This window comes from Mycena indigotica (genome assembly GCF_014461135.1).
Source record: "Mycena indigotica strain 171206Taipei chromosome Unknown Mind.scaff0006, whole genome shotgun sequence".
NCBI lineage: Eukaryota > Fungi > Basidiomycota > Agaricomycetes > Agaricales > Mycenaceae > Mycena > Mycena indigotica.
The window spans coordinates 879,535-893,967 of record NW_023503005.1 but is presented as its reverse complement, the minus strand read 5'-3'; the positions used below and the strand labels follow the sequence as shown (position 1 = coordinate 893,967).

The following is a 14,433-nucleotide window of genomic DNA, read 5'->3' as shown; positions in this document are numbered from 1 at the left end:
AAGAAATCAGCCACATTGACAAGCGGCCGTAATGAAGGCTTCAACACACTAAGTACCGTTCATCTCTCCCCCCTCAACGACGCCACGACCTCTGCTTTACGTTAGATTGACTCAAGATCGGAAAAAATGGGGAGGGTTCTGAACATGATGGATGGATTGGAGCGGCGGGGGTGGGCGAATCGATGGAGAGGGTAAAGACCGTGTCTATCAGCTGACCAGTCGCGATCGAAGCTGGTCAAGTAGTACCCATGCCATAGACCCTTGCTGTGAACTACAGACACTTCTTCTTCACAGCGGGGGTGCCATTTCACGCGTGTTATCGTTCGCGCCAGCGATTTTGAGTGAACCTGGGAATTTTTTTGATTGGTGTTTGCATTCTCCGCCACATGTTGTCCTCGAGGAGGCTCTGGACAGATGAAAGTTCCGGCTATCGATGCTTGGGGCAAAATGAGGCCAGTGGAGGCTCGTACGACCAATAAAAAAACACTGATAGCAGTCGGCCAACATCTTTGGGGTACCAAAATGATGGGGCACTAGAAAAAGACGCGTCGTTCGTTCTTGTTCTCTTCCACTTACCACCACCATGGCATCCAAGCCCATTCGCGAGTACGACGCCAAGCTCCTTCTTGCGCATTGGCTCCCGCTTGCCCCCCCACCGACCGCGTCATATCCTTCGGTGAACAAGGACTTCAAATTCCCCAAGCCTCGCGTCGCTCAGCTCGGATGGAGCGAGGGTGTCTTCGATGGTACTCCTTTTCCATGTAGTACTCTTTCTCTCTTCTTATTGTTTGCCTTTCTCAGACCAGTACCTCATTGCACCACGATGGATTGACCCTTCTGCCACAAAACTTGTCGCCAAACCCGACATGCTCATCAAGCGTCGTGGTAAAGCTGGTCTCCTCGGCCTCAACAAAACCTGGGAAGGCACGGATGGTGCCAAAGCTTGGATTAAAGAGCGCGCAGGCAAACCCGTCAAGGTCGGCATTCTGATACTATCTCCTGTCTTTTCTTGTCTCACGTTCTGTTTTTCTTGTCTTCGATCATAGGTCGAGCACACAACAGGCACATTGACGACCTTCATCGTCGAGCCATTCCTCCCCCACCCTTCCAACACCGAATACTACGTCTGCATCAACTCTGGCCGTGAAGGCGATGCCATTCTCTTCACCCACGAAGGTGGTGTAGACATCGGTGATGTCGACTCCAAAGCCCTGCGCCTCAATCTCCCTGTCTCCGTTCTTTCTCCCTCAGGCACCTTCCCTTCTCGTGACACTATCAAATCGACTCTACTCGGTGCCGTTCCTGAACAAAACAAAGACGCCCTTACCGACTTCATCCTCCGTCTGTACGCCGTCTACGTCCACCTCCACTTCACCTATCTCGAAATCAATCCTCTTGTTTGTCTCGATGGTGGTGAAATCCACTTCCTTGACATGGCCGCCAAACTCGATCAAACTGCGGAGAGCATCTGTGGTCCGATGTGGGCTGTTGCTCGCGATCTGACGCTCTACGAAGAGTCGTTTGGTGCCCCTAAAGCCGCTGACGCGAAGAAGGCTGGTGGTGTTCAGACTGACCGTGGTCCACCAATGGTCTTCCCCGCTCCCTTCGGCCGTGACTTGACTACCGAGGAGGCATACATCCAAAAGTTGGATGCCTCAACTGGCGCGTCGCTCAAGCTGACGGTTCTCAACCCCAAAGGCCGTATCTGGACAATGGTTGCTGGTGGTGGCGCTAGTGTCGTCTACTCCGATGCTATTGCTGCCCATGGCTTCGCTGGTGAGCTGGCCAACTACGGCGAATACAGTGGTGCTCCGACGGAGGGCCAGACATACGAATATGCTCGCACCATCAGTGAGTGGCTTATTTTTATCATCTTGACGTTATCTAATCGCGATTGATAGTCGATCTGATTACCCGTGGCACTCCACATCCCCAAGGCAAGATCCTCATCATTGGTGGTGGTATCGCCAACTTCACCAACGTTGCTGCTACTTTCAAGGGTGTGTTGCTATAGGCGATAATCTGATGACTCAGTCTAATGTGCATTAAGGTATCATCCGGGCCTTGAAGGAGTTCAAGACTGGTCTTGTTAACCACAATGTCAAGATCTACGTTCGTCGTGGTGGCCCCAACTACCAGGAAGGTCTCCGTGCTATGCGTTTGCTCGGAGAGAGCCTAGGTGTTCCGATCAAGGTCTATGGCCCTGACACACACATTACCGACATCGTCCCCATTGCTCTTGGTATCGACCTCACCAAGAAGCCTGTCCCAATCCCCAGCACTGGCACCACTACTCCTGCTGCTACCGATGTCAAGGTCACCGAGACTACCGAATCGGCTGCTGTTGGCACCATCCATCCTTCCGGTGAACGAACACAACCCAACGACCAGATTGTCCATTTCGACACTGAAGCCCCGAGTGGTTCTCGCCCAGCTTATCGTCCGTTTGATGACGCTACTCGCAGCTTTGTGTTCGGTCTCCAACCCCGTGCAATCCAGGGCATGCTCGACTTCGATTACTCGTGTGGTCGTAAGACACCCAGTGTTGCTGCCATGATCTACCCCTTCGGTGGCCACCACATCCAGAAGTTCTACTGGGGAACTCGGGAAACCCTTCTTCCCGTCTACACCAGCATTGACGAGGCTGTCGCCAAACACCCTGACGTTGATGTTGTCGTCAACTTCGCTTCTTCCCGAAGTGTCTACTCTTCAACCATCGACATCCTCAAGTTCTCTTCCCAAATCCGCAGCATTGCCATCATCGCAGAGGGTGTCCCTGAACGACATGCCCGCGATCTGCTGTACCGTGCCCAGGAGAAGGGTGTCTTGATTATCGGCCCCGCCACTGTTGGTGGTATCAAGCCTGGTTGCTTCCGTATTGGTAACTCTGGTGGCATGATGGACAACATCATCTCGTCCAAGCTCTACCGCGCTGGCTCTGTTGGCTACGTCTCCAAATCCGGAGGCATGTCCAACGAGCTCAACAACATCCTTTCCCTCGTCACCAACGGCACATACGAGGGTATCGCCATTGGTGGTGACCGTTATCCCGGTTCAACTTTCATCGACCATCTGTTGCGGTACGAGGCCGACCCCAACTGCAAGATGCTTGTCTTGCTCGGTGAAGTCGGTGGTGTTGAGGAATACCGTGTCATCGAGGCCGTCAAGAGCGGCCGCATCACCAAACCCATCGTTGCTTGGGCTATTGGAACTTGCGCCAAGATGTTCGATACTGAAGTCCAGTTTGGCCACGCTGGAAGTATGGCTGATTCGGAGATGGAGACGGCTGATGCGAAGAACTCGGCCATGCGCGCTGCTGGTTTCGTCGTTCCTGCTACCTTCGAGGAGCTCCCCAAGGCGTTGAAAGACACTTATGATGGTCTTGTTTCCAAGGGTGTTATCGTTCCCAAGGCCGAGATGGACCCGCCAGTCATCCCTATGGACTACAAGTGGGCTCAGGTTTGTAGTTTTATCTGTTTTTTTGGCTGCTTTATACTGATTTACCTTGTAGGAACTCGGTCTTATTCGCAAACCTGCTGCTTTCATCTCGACCATCTCTGACGAGCGTGGCCAAGAACTGCTTTACGCCGGCATGCGTATTTCTGATGTGTTCAAGGAGGACATCGGTGTTGGTGGTGTTGTGAGTCTGCTGTGGTTCAAGCGTCGTCTGCCGCCGTGGGCCACCAAATTCATCGAAATGGTGCTCATGCTTACCGCCGACCACGGGCCTGCCGTGTCTGGTGCCATGAACACTATCGTCGCCTCTCGCGCGGGCAAAGACCTCATCTCCTCTCTCGCTTCTGGTCTCCTCACCATCGGAAGCCGATTTGGCGGTGCGCTTGACGAGGCCGCCTCTATGTTCTCCCAAGCTCGGGACACGGGTCTGACACCACGTGAATTCGTCGATAACTCGCGCAAGGCGAACAAACTGAGTATGTTCCAAGTTTCTTTTGCCTTGGTAACACTGACATGTATTGTCCAGTCTCTGGTATTGGCCACAAGATCAAGAGCGTCAACAACCCCGATTTGCGAGTAGAGCTTGTCAAGGAATACGTCCGCAAGCACTTCCCGAGCCACAGCCTGCTCGACTATGCTCTTGCGGTCGAGAAAGTCACCACCGCGAAGAAGGACACGCTTATCCTGAACGTCGACGGGTGCATTGCGGTCTGCTTCGTCGACCTGCTACGCGACAGTGGTGCTTTCACGCCCGAGGAGGCCGACGAGTACATTAAGATCGGCACACTCAACGGCCTCTTCGTGCTCGGCCGAAGCATCGGCTTTATCGGCCACCACCTCGACCAGAAGCGGCTCCGCGCGCCGCTCTACAGGCATCCCGCCGACGACATCTTCATCAACATGGCTGACGTCAGCCAGCCGCGGGTGCTTGGGCGTGTCCAGTAGTCGTGCTTTTTGCTCTTTTTGGTCCCGCATTACATACAAAACCACATACTAGACGTTGTAGACATACTGATTTTTGAGACTAAATAGACGAAATGTAATCAATGCTTGAAGTGCATTCTTTGGGGGGGGCGAAGTCGACTTTTGGGAATCTTGGATGCATCGATCAAGCTGGGTCTAGACATAACAAGTCGCACAACTGGTTCAAATTTCGGTAGTACACTTTGCGAGGTCCAAGTTTACACTCTGGATTACGGTTTGCTACAAGTCTAAGACAAGGGCACGTTGTCAATAAAGTCAAGCATGTTGTTGCCCAGTCTGTCCATAATTGCCTCGCGAACTTTAGCATACATGCTCTCGTTGAAAAGGAGCGTCGCGGTGCCTATATCAGGTCAGCCGCCCGCCAAACGAAAGGGAAAAAAAGACACACCAGCATAGAAGTTCACCGTCTGGTCCTTCCACGACCAGAAAAGCACGTTCTGGATATGGGCAGTCGTGGAGAAGGTGTAAACGCCGAGCTTCATCTCTGCAAAGTTGCCGTTCATCCTGGAAACCATCGGTTCAATTCTTCATTATTATGGAGTAACCGCTACCGGATGGAGCCACACTGGAAGTTCGCCGACTTGTCGTTGTTGGCGCTGCTCTCGAATATCTTGGTGGCCGATTTGGCGTTCTTGAGGCCCTCCAGGACATCTTTGAAGAGATCGACCTCGTTGGGCGAGAGGAAGCCCATGAGGAGCGAGAGGACGAGTTCAGAGCATGTGCCGCTGGCGCTGGCGTTGTCGACCTGGTCGCGGCTAATAAGCGTCAGAAAAAAGCAGATATAACGGGAGTAACACGCACCGGAAGTTGAGGATGTTCCAGCCAAGCTTGCTCAGGATGTCCGTGTAGAAGTTGTACCACTCCTTGCTGCCGCTCTGGTCGCCGGGATACTTAGCATTGGCGGCACGCTGCGCGAAGAGGGTAGAGTTGAGGATGTCTTTCTTTATAAGTAGATATAAGAACAAAAACTGGGTCAAAAAAGAGAGAAAACTCACCTGGATCTGGTCAGGCACGTCCTCAGCAAAGTGATTCACGCTTGCTGCGCTGACACGGGCCGTCCCGGAGTTTTTCGGCTTATCGTGGAAGAGCGAGCCGGGCAGGTCGAGCGGGAGGTGGGTGATGTAGTTGAGCAGTTCAGTGTGTTCCATAACGAAGTAAAGGCGAGGAGATTTGGGGGATGTAATGCCTTCCTGTTGATGTACGATTTCTCTATTGCTAGACTACTAGTAGTAGAAGCTAGGTCGGCATTGGAAGCTCCGCTTCTTCGTAGTTTGGGAGATGGAGTTGGGCATCGTTGGACACCTTGTCGCTCGGGAGAAGATGTCGCGGCGGGGCTCCACAGTTTGAGTGTGGCGGAAGACGCCAAGCTTGCCTCAAAGTAAAGTGTTCAGCAAAAAGTAAGTCATGGTCGTTTGGGATGAGTAAGTAGATTGATCCGTTGATAGCTGACTCATCTTTCACTTGCTGGTTTCTCCCACAACAGAAAGTCCCAGTTGGTGACGCGTCCATTTTCTGCAACGCCCCATGCGAATTCGAAGCGAAGAACAGGCCTTCCGGAGATCTACAGTTGGGTCTTCGCGGGCTAGAAGCAAACGACACGGGCCTGAGCTGGCCGGTAATGGAGCTGGAAGCGAAGAATCCGGGCAGGAACGAAACGCGCGCTTCACTCTCTGCAGTCATGTCCCCTGAGCCAAATAATCTAGCGTTTTTGTTCTCTCAACAGCTCGAGGTCGAAGCTTTCGATAACCAAGCAAGCATTCACTCTTTTCTCAACTGCTACGAGTTGCCATGCCTTAAAGCGTCTCCCAGCGTGTGCCCTCTGTAACAGCTTAATTTGAATCATCAAGAATACAGGTACTATCGACAACGAAACACTGCATAAGCACTCCGGCTCGGATTTCAACTTGAAGTCGTGATTGGCGCGACAGGTAAATCGAAGCGGTGCTGCTCTCTGACCAACGCGCACCGCCTGTGTTGACGCTTCGCTTAGACAGGCCGTGTCCTGTGCCCGGTGGTCGGTGACACGGGCATAACCCCGCGCCAGACAAACAAATAAATGCAGTCGCTCATGTCAACGAAAAGCCATCTTTTTTCTCTTCCATGCGGCTTATTCTCACCCTTCCCTTTCTCGCAGCCCCAGCCCTCGCCTCCTTCCGCGACTTTGGGATCCCCGCGTCATCCGCAACCGTCGACGTGAAAGCGTTCAACGTCGCAAGCTTTACACTCAACAACCTCACCCATGTGTTTGTGAAGCCCGTCCTGCCCGGCCAGGAGACTATCACACTCCCCATATTTGCGTTCCTCCTTGAACACAAGCCCACAAAGCGGCGCTTCATGTTCGATCTGGGCATCAGGAACGACCCGGAAAACCTGCCGCCGACGTTTGCGGGGCTGTTCAAGTCCAAGACGATTACGCTTGGCAAGTTCAAGGACATCACGCAGCTGCTGGTGGACGGCGGCATCGCGTTGAAGAGCATCAAAGCGATCTTTTGGAGGTGAGTGCCAAAAATCAGAGTTTTGCGCGGTTCTGATTGTTATAGTCATGGACACTTTGACCACATTGGTACGATGGTCTCCTGCTTCACTGTTTGGTCTGACCTCTTGTGCCAGGCGACATGAAGAAGTGGCCGAAGAAACGCAAAATCGTGGTCTCATCACAGACGGACACCTCCATCTTCCCCGACAACAAGAATTCCGACTTTCAAGCTAGTGACTTTGCGTGCGTGTTCACGGCTGGATACGCAACATGAAACTAAACCGCAATTCAGTGGCCACAAGCTGATTAAAGCTGATTTCTCGCGTTCGAATCTGACTATTAGCGGAATGAGGGCTCTAGATCAGTTTGGCGATGGGTCTTTCTACCTCCTCGATGCACCTGGAGTTCGTAGCTCAATCTAACTGGATCTCCCAAGCTGATATTCACAAGCACTTTGGCGGCCACGTAATTGGCCTTGCACGGACAACACCCACCTCGTTCATTATCTTGGGAGCGGACACACTTCACCACGCTGGCGCGCTTCGTCCCGGCGGTGCCTTCCAGGCCAACATCCCCTGCCCCGGAGAGCTCGTCGAATCCGCGCGCAGTGCCATCTCGACCGACTTTTTCTGGTCTCCCCGGACCGGGCCGGGCCGGTTCGACATTGCCTCACGGACCGAGCCCCTCCTCGCGCTCTCCGACACGCCCGACTCATTCTTCGTGGACCCTACCGCCGCGCAGCTCTCCGTGTCCAAGCTGGCGGCACTCGATGCAGACAAGGACTTTTTGACGCTTGTTACCCACGATGGGAGCATCACGAGCGCGCTGCCGACGTTCCCTGCATCGCTGGCGGATTGGCAGAAGCAAGGATTGAAGGAGAAGCTTGCGTGGCTGTTTCTGGACGGGAAGAACCCGTCGTTTTTGTTCCAACCGAAAGGACGGTGAGTCGATTCGTGTTTTGGTGTGCTTGATATTAAAACAGACACAGCGCGAAGCGGGAGGCGCATACACATCATCCTAATGAGGACGTGTCCAAGGAGGATGATTAGGGAGGATGTGGATATCAGTGTTGAGTTGGAGTCGACTTTTTAAACCCTATAATTAGTGCAGTATGCAATCTTTTTGGATTTGCCGTTTTGTCGCCGTATTTTCTACAACACTTAACTGAGCTAGATTACTAGTGGGCTGGCCATCGATGCCGAATCCGCAGCCCTTTGACCTAGCAGCAATTGCTCATGCACACCGAGCTGCTCCGAGTACATGAATACGTCTTTAGGTGGTTTGTCAGAGACAGCCAAGTTCTATTACTGAAGCTTCAAGTTAGCGCGTCATAATGATTCAGAACTCCTGCTCATTCGTCAAGCGACGCTAATGCCGAAGGTGCCTTTGAATAGCTTAGGGAGGATGTGGATATCAGCGTTAATTTGGCAGTCCGAGTCTATCTTTAAGTTGGTCCATGTTTCATCGGGTCGACTTTTTCAACCCTATAATTAGTGTAGTATGCAATCTTTTTAGACATGCCGTTTGCTATAAACTTTGTCAGCACGACGTGCCGTATTTTCTACGACACTTGACTGAGTTGGATTACTAGTAGATTGGCCATCAATACTGAATCTGCAGTCCTTTGACCCAGCAATTGCTCATGGACACCGAGCTGCTCCGAACGTCTTTCGGTTGTTCGTCAGAGACAGCGGTGCCTTTGATGACATTCTATTACTGAAGCTGCGTCATAATGAACTCTGTCCCCGCCTCACTTTTGCCCGTTTGTCAAGCGACGCTAATGCCGAAGATGCCTTTGAATAGCCGTGTATGAGCCTGGAATCCAGAAGAAGGCTGCGAGAAGATGATCACTGCTTTGAGGATGTTGGATCGCGCCGGGATTGGCTCTTCTGTGCGTAATAGTCCCAGAATCGAGGCGGTTAATGACAGTTGGATAGCATGGGCCATCGGAAAACAACGTTAGCCAGCCAGTCAAAGTCCGCCGACAGATTGCGGGGTTGGTCGGAAGCGAGTCCGTGCGACGAGGAGAGTTGGCTCAGCAGCGGGACAATACGCTGGTACTGGGGTGAAAGATAGAGCTAGCAGCTTCACGGCAATTGGCGGCAGGCGCGTCATATTCGCTATGATCCGGGGGAGGAGAAGAGTGACGGGACGACTCGGATGGAAGGCATTGGAAGAAGCGAGAAAAGGTACATATGCAGGTAGGCGACAGCCACAGGGCGAGACCTTGGCAGGGTAACGTATAAAAGCGCACAGGAGGTGGGTTGTTGGGATTCTCCCAAATGCAACAACTCCCAACACCAGCGCCGTCAGTCACAGGACTGCTTCTTGCTTCCAACGCCCATCTTGGCGTCAGCCCTTACCCTCCTTCTGGGTCGCCCTCTGCTGCAACCTCGGTCACCCGCGTCGATGTCGACTCTGACGATGACCCGACTGATGTCGTAGAGCAACAACAGCCCCAACCGGAGTCGCTTCAGCCTCAAACAACGCTCATGTTTCTTCTTGCCTCTGGCAGTCGCTGTACACGCTCATACGAGCTTCACACGACCATTCAGACAGTCAAGAGCACACTGTGGGACTCATGGCCGTCAGGTACTTACTAGTCTTCATTCTATCCTCTCTTATCTAATCAACAATCCAGACTGGCCAGAAAGACCGCCATTATCAGCATGTCTTCGCATTCTTCACTTGGGCAGAGTGCTGCAGGATGAAGAGCCACTATCGAGTGTGTCCCTTATCTCCTTCTCTGCTTCGCTCCCCTCCAACTTCCATTTTTGTAGAACTCGGATTCCCCTCTGGCCCTGAAACCGCCCCTTCCCCAACAATCGTGCATTTAGCGATCTCTCCGTCTCCTTCTCGCCAGAGTCCCAATAATGGAGACGAAGTCGGCGGTTGTCAGTGTATCATCTGCTAGAGTCAAGCCTTCTTCGGAACGCCCATATGGCCGGCTCTTCGAGTTAAGAGCGCTTTGGCGGAGGTTAGACGGTTCGCGTGTCGAGCGAAGGGCCAGTCGGCGCCCACCTTGACGCTGGCCCATACGAGTCATTCGGCCTTACTGCATTCCTATACCAATATATCGTCGTCCCATCACCGCTGTATGCTTGCCAGCCGCTTCTGTTGCAGACGGGTCAGAAGTCGATTCGGGATGCATGTGTTGCTGGGCTTCGCTTTCCGTCCTTCTTTCTTGGTATTTGTTGCAGTGCTGATATTTGTTCCGTCTTTGTCGACAACACTTCCCGTGCCGACGTATGCAGTCAACATATGCGACGCTGCTTTAGACGGAGATGCACCTTCGTGAGCTAACTGTGACATGATACTCTCACTCTGAGGGCGGGCACGGAAGAGCTGCAGGGAATGTGCTTGTGAAATAATCTCTACTATTACTACTCTTCAGTTCTGTGCACAATGCTTGAATCAACCCTGAGGCCTGATCATGAGGCGAACATTTCAGAGTGTCTTCACTAGCTTCACTCAGCTTCACTCAGCTTCACTCTGTGAGTGTGACCACCTAAGTCACACTCACCTCTCTCTCTTCAGCGCTTCAGCTCTCTCTTCCGAGTCTTCGAAGTCATTGTCATCAAGTCCTATGAAAACCAACATATCCGTATTTACAAGTGTTCTACTATTTCTACATACTAAATTCCTCGATTAATTTCCTGCCATAACTCTAGTTCTTTTCCGTCTCCTCTTTTGCTAGAGGATGAGCCGCGACTGGGGTCCGTCCCAGCTGTATCCTTTGGCCTTGCCATCGCCCCGCAACCACGTGCTCCCGCAGCTGCCGGGGCGGGAACAGCCCTTGGCGCTGACGCGGAATAGCCGCCATCCCCGCACGCTCTGATGGGTTCTCTTGGGCAAACGGTTCTCTTGCAGCGACGACCACGACTTCGGAATCGTTTTGTTGGATGGCTTCTGGAGAGGGCGGCGGAGCTATCGGGGCAGCAGGCGAATCGAGGGAGCCAGGAGGAAATCCAGGGCCTCCTGCCCTTGTTCGGTTGCCCTCCTCATCGTCGTCGTCGCCTGCAAATGGATCTTCTGCCTTCCCTTTCCCCTTTCGGTGCCTATCACCAGAATCTTCTTGCTGGACACAACCTGTTTGTCGCGGAGCGGGCGTTGGAGTTGGATGGGGGTTGAGAATAGCCGATTCAAGCGAGGAACTTGTCGAAAGGGTGCTTCGAGAAGGCGACGTCAAAGACAACACAAGCCTCATTATTTTGGGCTTGCGAAACCAACTTACGGCTCTGTTTGGCAACACAGAGCCTGGACTGTCGTCATGGGTCCCTGGCGTACTGTCGACCGGACTCGTTGGGTTGGTTGCAAGTGTGCTTGGACCAGCAGTTGAAGGGCCGGCCCTGTTTTCACCGAACTCGGTCGCCAACCGGCTTTGCCGCATCGCCCATTGCAGCTCTTCCGCCTCTTGTTCTTCCCACTCGACGGTATCTATCACCACCTCATCATCTTCCATATCTTCCTCTTTTGCTTTCCCCTTTCCCTTGTCACGCCGAGGGATTCTGCCCGCGTCGTCGTCCGATTCGTCATCGTTGTCGTCTGCCAAAGCCTCCTCCTCTTGGCCCCGAAGTTGCGGAGCAGGTGTTGGTGTTGGGTGCCCAAAAACAGAACCCAGCGAGCTGCTGCTAGGGAAGAAGTTCGGCGGCCATGTAAACACAAGCGACATGATCTCGGGTCGATGGAACCAGCCCGCCAGCCGAGTCGGAAAAACAACCCTTTCTCCCTCGTCACCAATAGCTTCTTCTGGTTCGTCGTTGGTGTCATGGTCACCATCAGCAACGCCAGTCTGCAAGGCTAGCCCTTCTTCGAGTTCGCCCTCTGGTATTACATCAGCTACACCATCATCACCCACCCGCTCGGCTTCTTCCGGTTGTTCGTGGTCTCTGACCCGCGCTTCCAGGCTGGATATCTTGTTTCGTTGCTGGCAGATATAAATCAGAGCAATGACCAGTAATCCTGCTAGGTGATTTTGCCACAGAAAGTGCGCGCTTGCTCGAGGATTGCGCACCACCCATGCAATTGCGCCTCGCCAAATAGGAATTTGGTGCTGTATGCGAACGGCTTGGTCCTCCGCAAATCTCCGAAGCACTGCCGACGTTCTGTCCTCCAAGACCTCCCACAAAAGATCGTTCCCCCCTTCCATGTCGTCTTGGGATGAGAACAATAGAGGGAGTGCAAATTGATGGTCGGGGAACAAGATGCGAGAGGTGGTTCCAGAGTGGGGGAAGGATTGGAGGATGTAGACGTAGAGTGGGGCTCTGGCGTCCAAGGCGAGTCTTCCTTGCCACATCTCGCTCATATCTTGATGGAGCAAGCACAGACGAACCGACGGGGCTATCAAGCGTGGGCGACGAGCGAGGGGAGCATTTCCAGGGCGAGACTTGGGGGAGCGACTTCGAGAGGATTTAGCAGCTGGCGGGACAATGGTGGGCGAGAACATTGGCGGGTTCACTGCGCAGGCATTCCCGGTCCACAGACAAGGGGTCGCTGGTTCAATACTTCCTGGAGTTTGGAAGGCCGCGTTCAAAGCAATGAAGAGGACTGGCTGCAGCCCCTGGAGGACTGCGACGACGAAGAAGAAGACGCGTTGCAGGACCAACGGGTTGGTGAACATTGGATGAAATAGGCCAGCGAGCGTTCTGAGGTTTTGATGTGAGTGATACCTTGTCGTTCATGGTTGGCTGAAGCAAGCATGGCGAGATAGACGTACGATTTGTCACTGCAACTTCAAGGCGAGGCTCTTTTGGGCGAGTTTTTTTTTGGAACACAGCGGTTGTAGAGAAAGAAGAACGCTGCTCACATAACCACACGTGAACGCGGAAGGGTCAATCAAGACACGCATCACAAGTCACCGTCAAGATTGGACTTGTTTACGCCCACCATGCCTTCGAGTCCATTTGCGCTTTTCAGCTTCTCTCAGCCGGTTATTTTCCGCTTACAAGCCTTCTTCCTCGGTGCGAAGATAGTATCCACTATTTTCTCAACCTACCAACTCTTCGCCACCGAAACCACTCTGCCACTCCCAACCTCACTTCCCGTGAACGTTGAGGTCCCCACTCAGACGTATCCTGTCTACTTCGTCCCCACACCCTGCTCTTTCTACGTTCCCACAACGTCCATCCAAAGTGCCACAGCAGCCACACTTGTCGTTGTCTTTGGGGTAATCTCTGCGGGACTTGGAATATGTCGTGGATATGGTTGGCAAAGAGGTCGTTTGTGGACCATCATGGCTGGCTTAGCCACGGCTGCGATTCTTAAGCGCTTCCCACTTGAATATCAATTCGTTGCCCATCCTGATTTGAAGCGTGTTCTCATCAACCACCCATTCAACCTCACCGCATGGTTCCTTGCCTTCAGCGTCCGCGGTCTACGTTTCTATGCAGCGAAGGCGTTTTGGTCTACTCTGGTCGCAGCCTTCAGCCACGTTGGATGGATTGTTTTTGTCCAAGCGACTAGAAAACTGTTTACTTGGCGTCATTACATGCCACGAATCGCCTTAAACCTCCTAGACCACGCTTATGTGACTCATCTCCTTCCACTGTCCGTAATGCTCTGCCTTCCAGCCCTGCGCCCACTCTGGTGGATTCTTTACCAATACTCGGCTGACTGCATATGGGGGCCACCCACCATCAAGCGTTTCAATGAGATTCTTCTCTGCATTCTGTATCGTCGCGAGGTTTACTTGGGATGGAGTCCCGCTGTATCTAACGTGCGTTCTCATTTCCACTGTCCTATCATCATTGATGTAGCTTATAGGCTCTCTTGACCTCCGGACTCCTCGTTACTCTCCGGGTGGTGCTGCTTGCTGTCCAGCTGTTGGTTCACACCGCGGAAGCAGTCTATCTTGTGGATGACTTGCCACGTTTCATTCTGGGCGGCTTGTCGAATGGGTTTCTGATCTATTCCTTGGCCATGGCAGAGACTTCGAAGTACAACCTGAACATACTGCAACTGGTGCGGAATAAAGATGTGTCTTTCTGGGATGTGGAGAAGCACATGTTCCTTGTCATAATGGAAGAGATGAAGCGCTTTCGAAGCAAACAACACGAAGACCTCGTTGCGTTAAGACAAACAGTCAGTCAGGTGGCGATGGAGAGCTATGGTCTCTGGATGCGGCTGGGTCTTACTCACCTAATCGTATGTCATCTCTGGTCTTCAATGCCCCAGTTCATTTCTTGCAGGTTACGATTACCCCAGTGGTAGTCTTGTTTATTTATCACGATCTGGTGCGTGTCGCTGATCATATGAGCGTCAGAGTCTGGACTAACAGAATTCTCAGATTCCATTTACTCGTCACCTCAAGTGGAAATATCGAGTTTGGCGCCGTCGTCGTCACCAGCGTATGTCATTGTCTCTCCCTTCTATCAATGGCTTGTACTGACTTAGCGCAACAGAAGTGATTGAATAGCGGGTGGCGTGGTCAGCGAATGAGCGGAGAGCAACGAACGACGACCTTGCCGAATATCCATTACGAAGACAACACCGGTGTCAAGACTGCAGGGGACGCCCTA

At 52.7% G+C, this 14,433-nt stretch overlaps 5 protein-coding genes across 5 annotated transcripts; 4 read left to right on the top strand and 1 right to left on the bottom strand.

The window, feature by feature from the left end:
• Positions 1-583: 583 nt before the first annotated feature.
• Positions 584-4,401, top strand: MIND_00674900 (ATP citrate lyase; the record flags this gene model as incomplete). Its single annotated transcript, XM_037363465.1, has 7 exons — positions 584-746; positions 802-977; positions 1,047-1,851; positions 1,902-2,000; positions 2,051-3,459; positions 3,512-3,932; positions 3,983-4,401. 7 exons carry the CDS (start codon positions 584-586, stop codon positions 4,399-4,401), a joined length of 3,492 nt encoding a protein of 1,163 aa, XP_037219109.1.
• Positions 4,402-4,667: 266 nt separating this feature from the next.
• On the bottom strand, positions 4,668-5,588 carry MIND_00674800 (Peptidase C14, caspase catalytic subunit p20; the record flags this gene model as incomplete). Its single annotated transcript, XM_037363464.1, has 5 exons — positions 4,668-4,780; positions 4,829-4,944; positions 4,992-5,195; positions 5,242-5,381; positions 5,436-5,588. 5 exons carry the CDS (start codon positions 5,586-5,588, stop codon positions 4,668-4,670), a joined length of 726 nt encoding a protein of 241 aa, XP_037219108.1.
• Positions 5,589-6,540: 952 nt separating this feature from the next.
• MIND_00674700 (Metallo-beta-lactamase superfamily protein) lies at positions 6,541-7,965 on the top strand (the record flags this gene model as incomplete). Its single annotated transcript, XM_037363463.1, has 6 exons — positions 6,541-6,935; positions 6,981-7,003; positions 7,051-7,159; positions 7,209-7,320; positions 7,367-7,857; positions 7,905-7,965. 6 exons carry the CDS (start codon positions 6,541-6,543, stop codon positions 7,963-7,965), a joined length of 1,191 nt encoding a protein of 396 aa, XP_037219107.1.
• A 1,233-nt stretch (positions 7,966-9,198) lies between these two features.
• On the top strand, positions 9,199-9,830 carry MIND_00674600 (Rad60-SLD-2 domain-containing protein; the record flags this gene model as incomplete). Its single annotated transcript, XM_037363462.1, has 3 exons — positions 9,199-9,508; positions 9,558-9,641; positions 9,697-9,830. 3 exons carry the CDS (start codon positions 9,199-9,201, stop codon positions 9,828-9,830), a joined length of 528 nt encoding a protein of 175 aa, XP_037219106.1.
• A 2,973-nt stretch (positions 9,831-12,803) lies between these two features.
• Positions 12,804-14,330, top strand: MIND_00674500 (uncharacterized protein; the record flags this gene model as incomplete). The annotated part of the gene is made up of 5 exons (XM_037363461.1): positions 12,804-13,631; positions 13,679-14,059; positions 14,104-14,148; positions 14,202-14,262; positions 14,317-14,330. 5 exons carry the CDS (start codon positions 12,804-12,806, stop codon positions 14,328-14,330), a joined length of 1,329 nt encoding a protein of 442 aa, XP_037219105.1.
• Between the last annotated feature and the right edge of the window lie 103 nt (positions 14,331-14,433).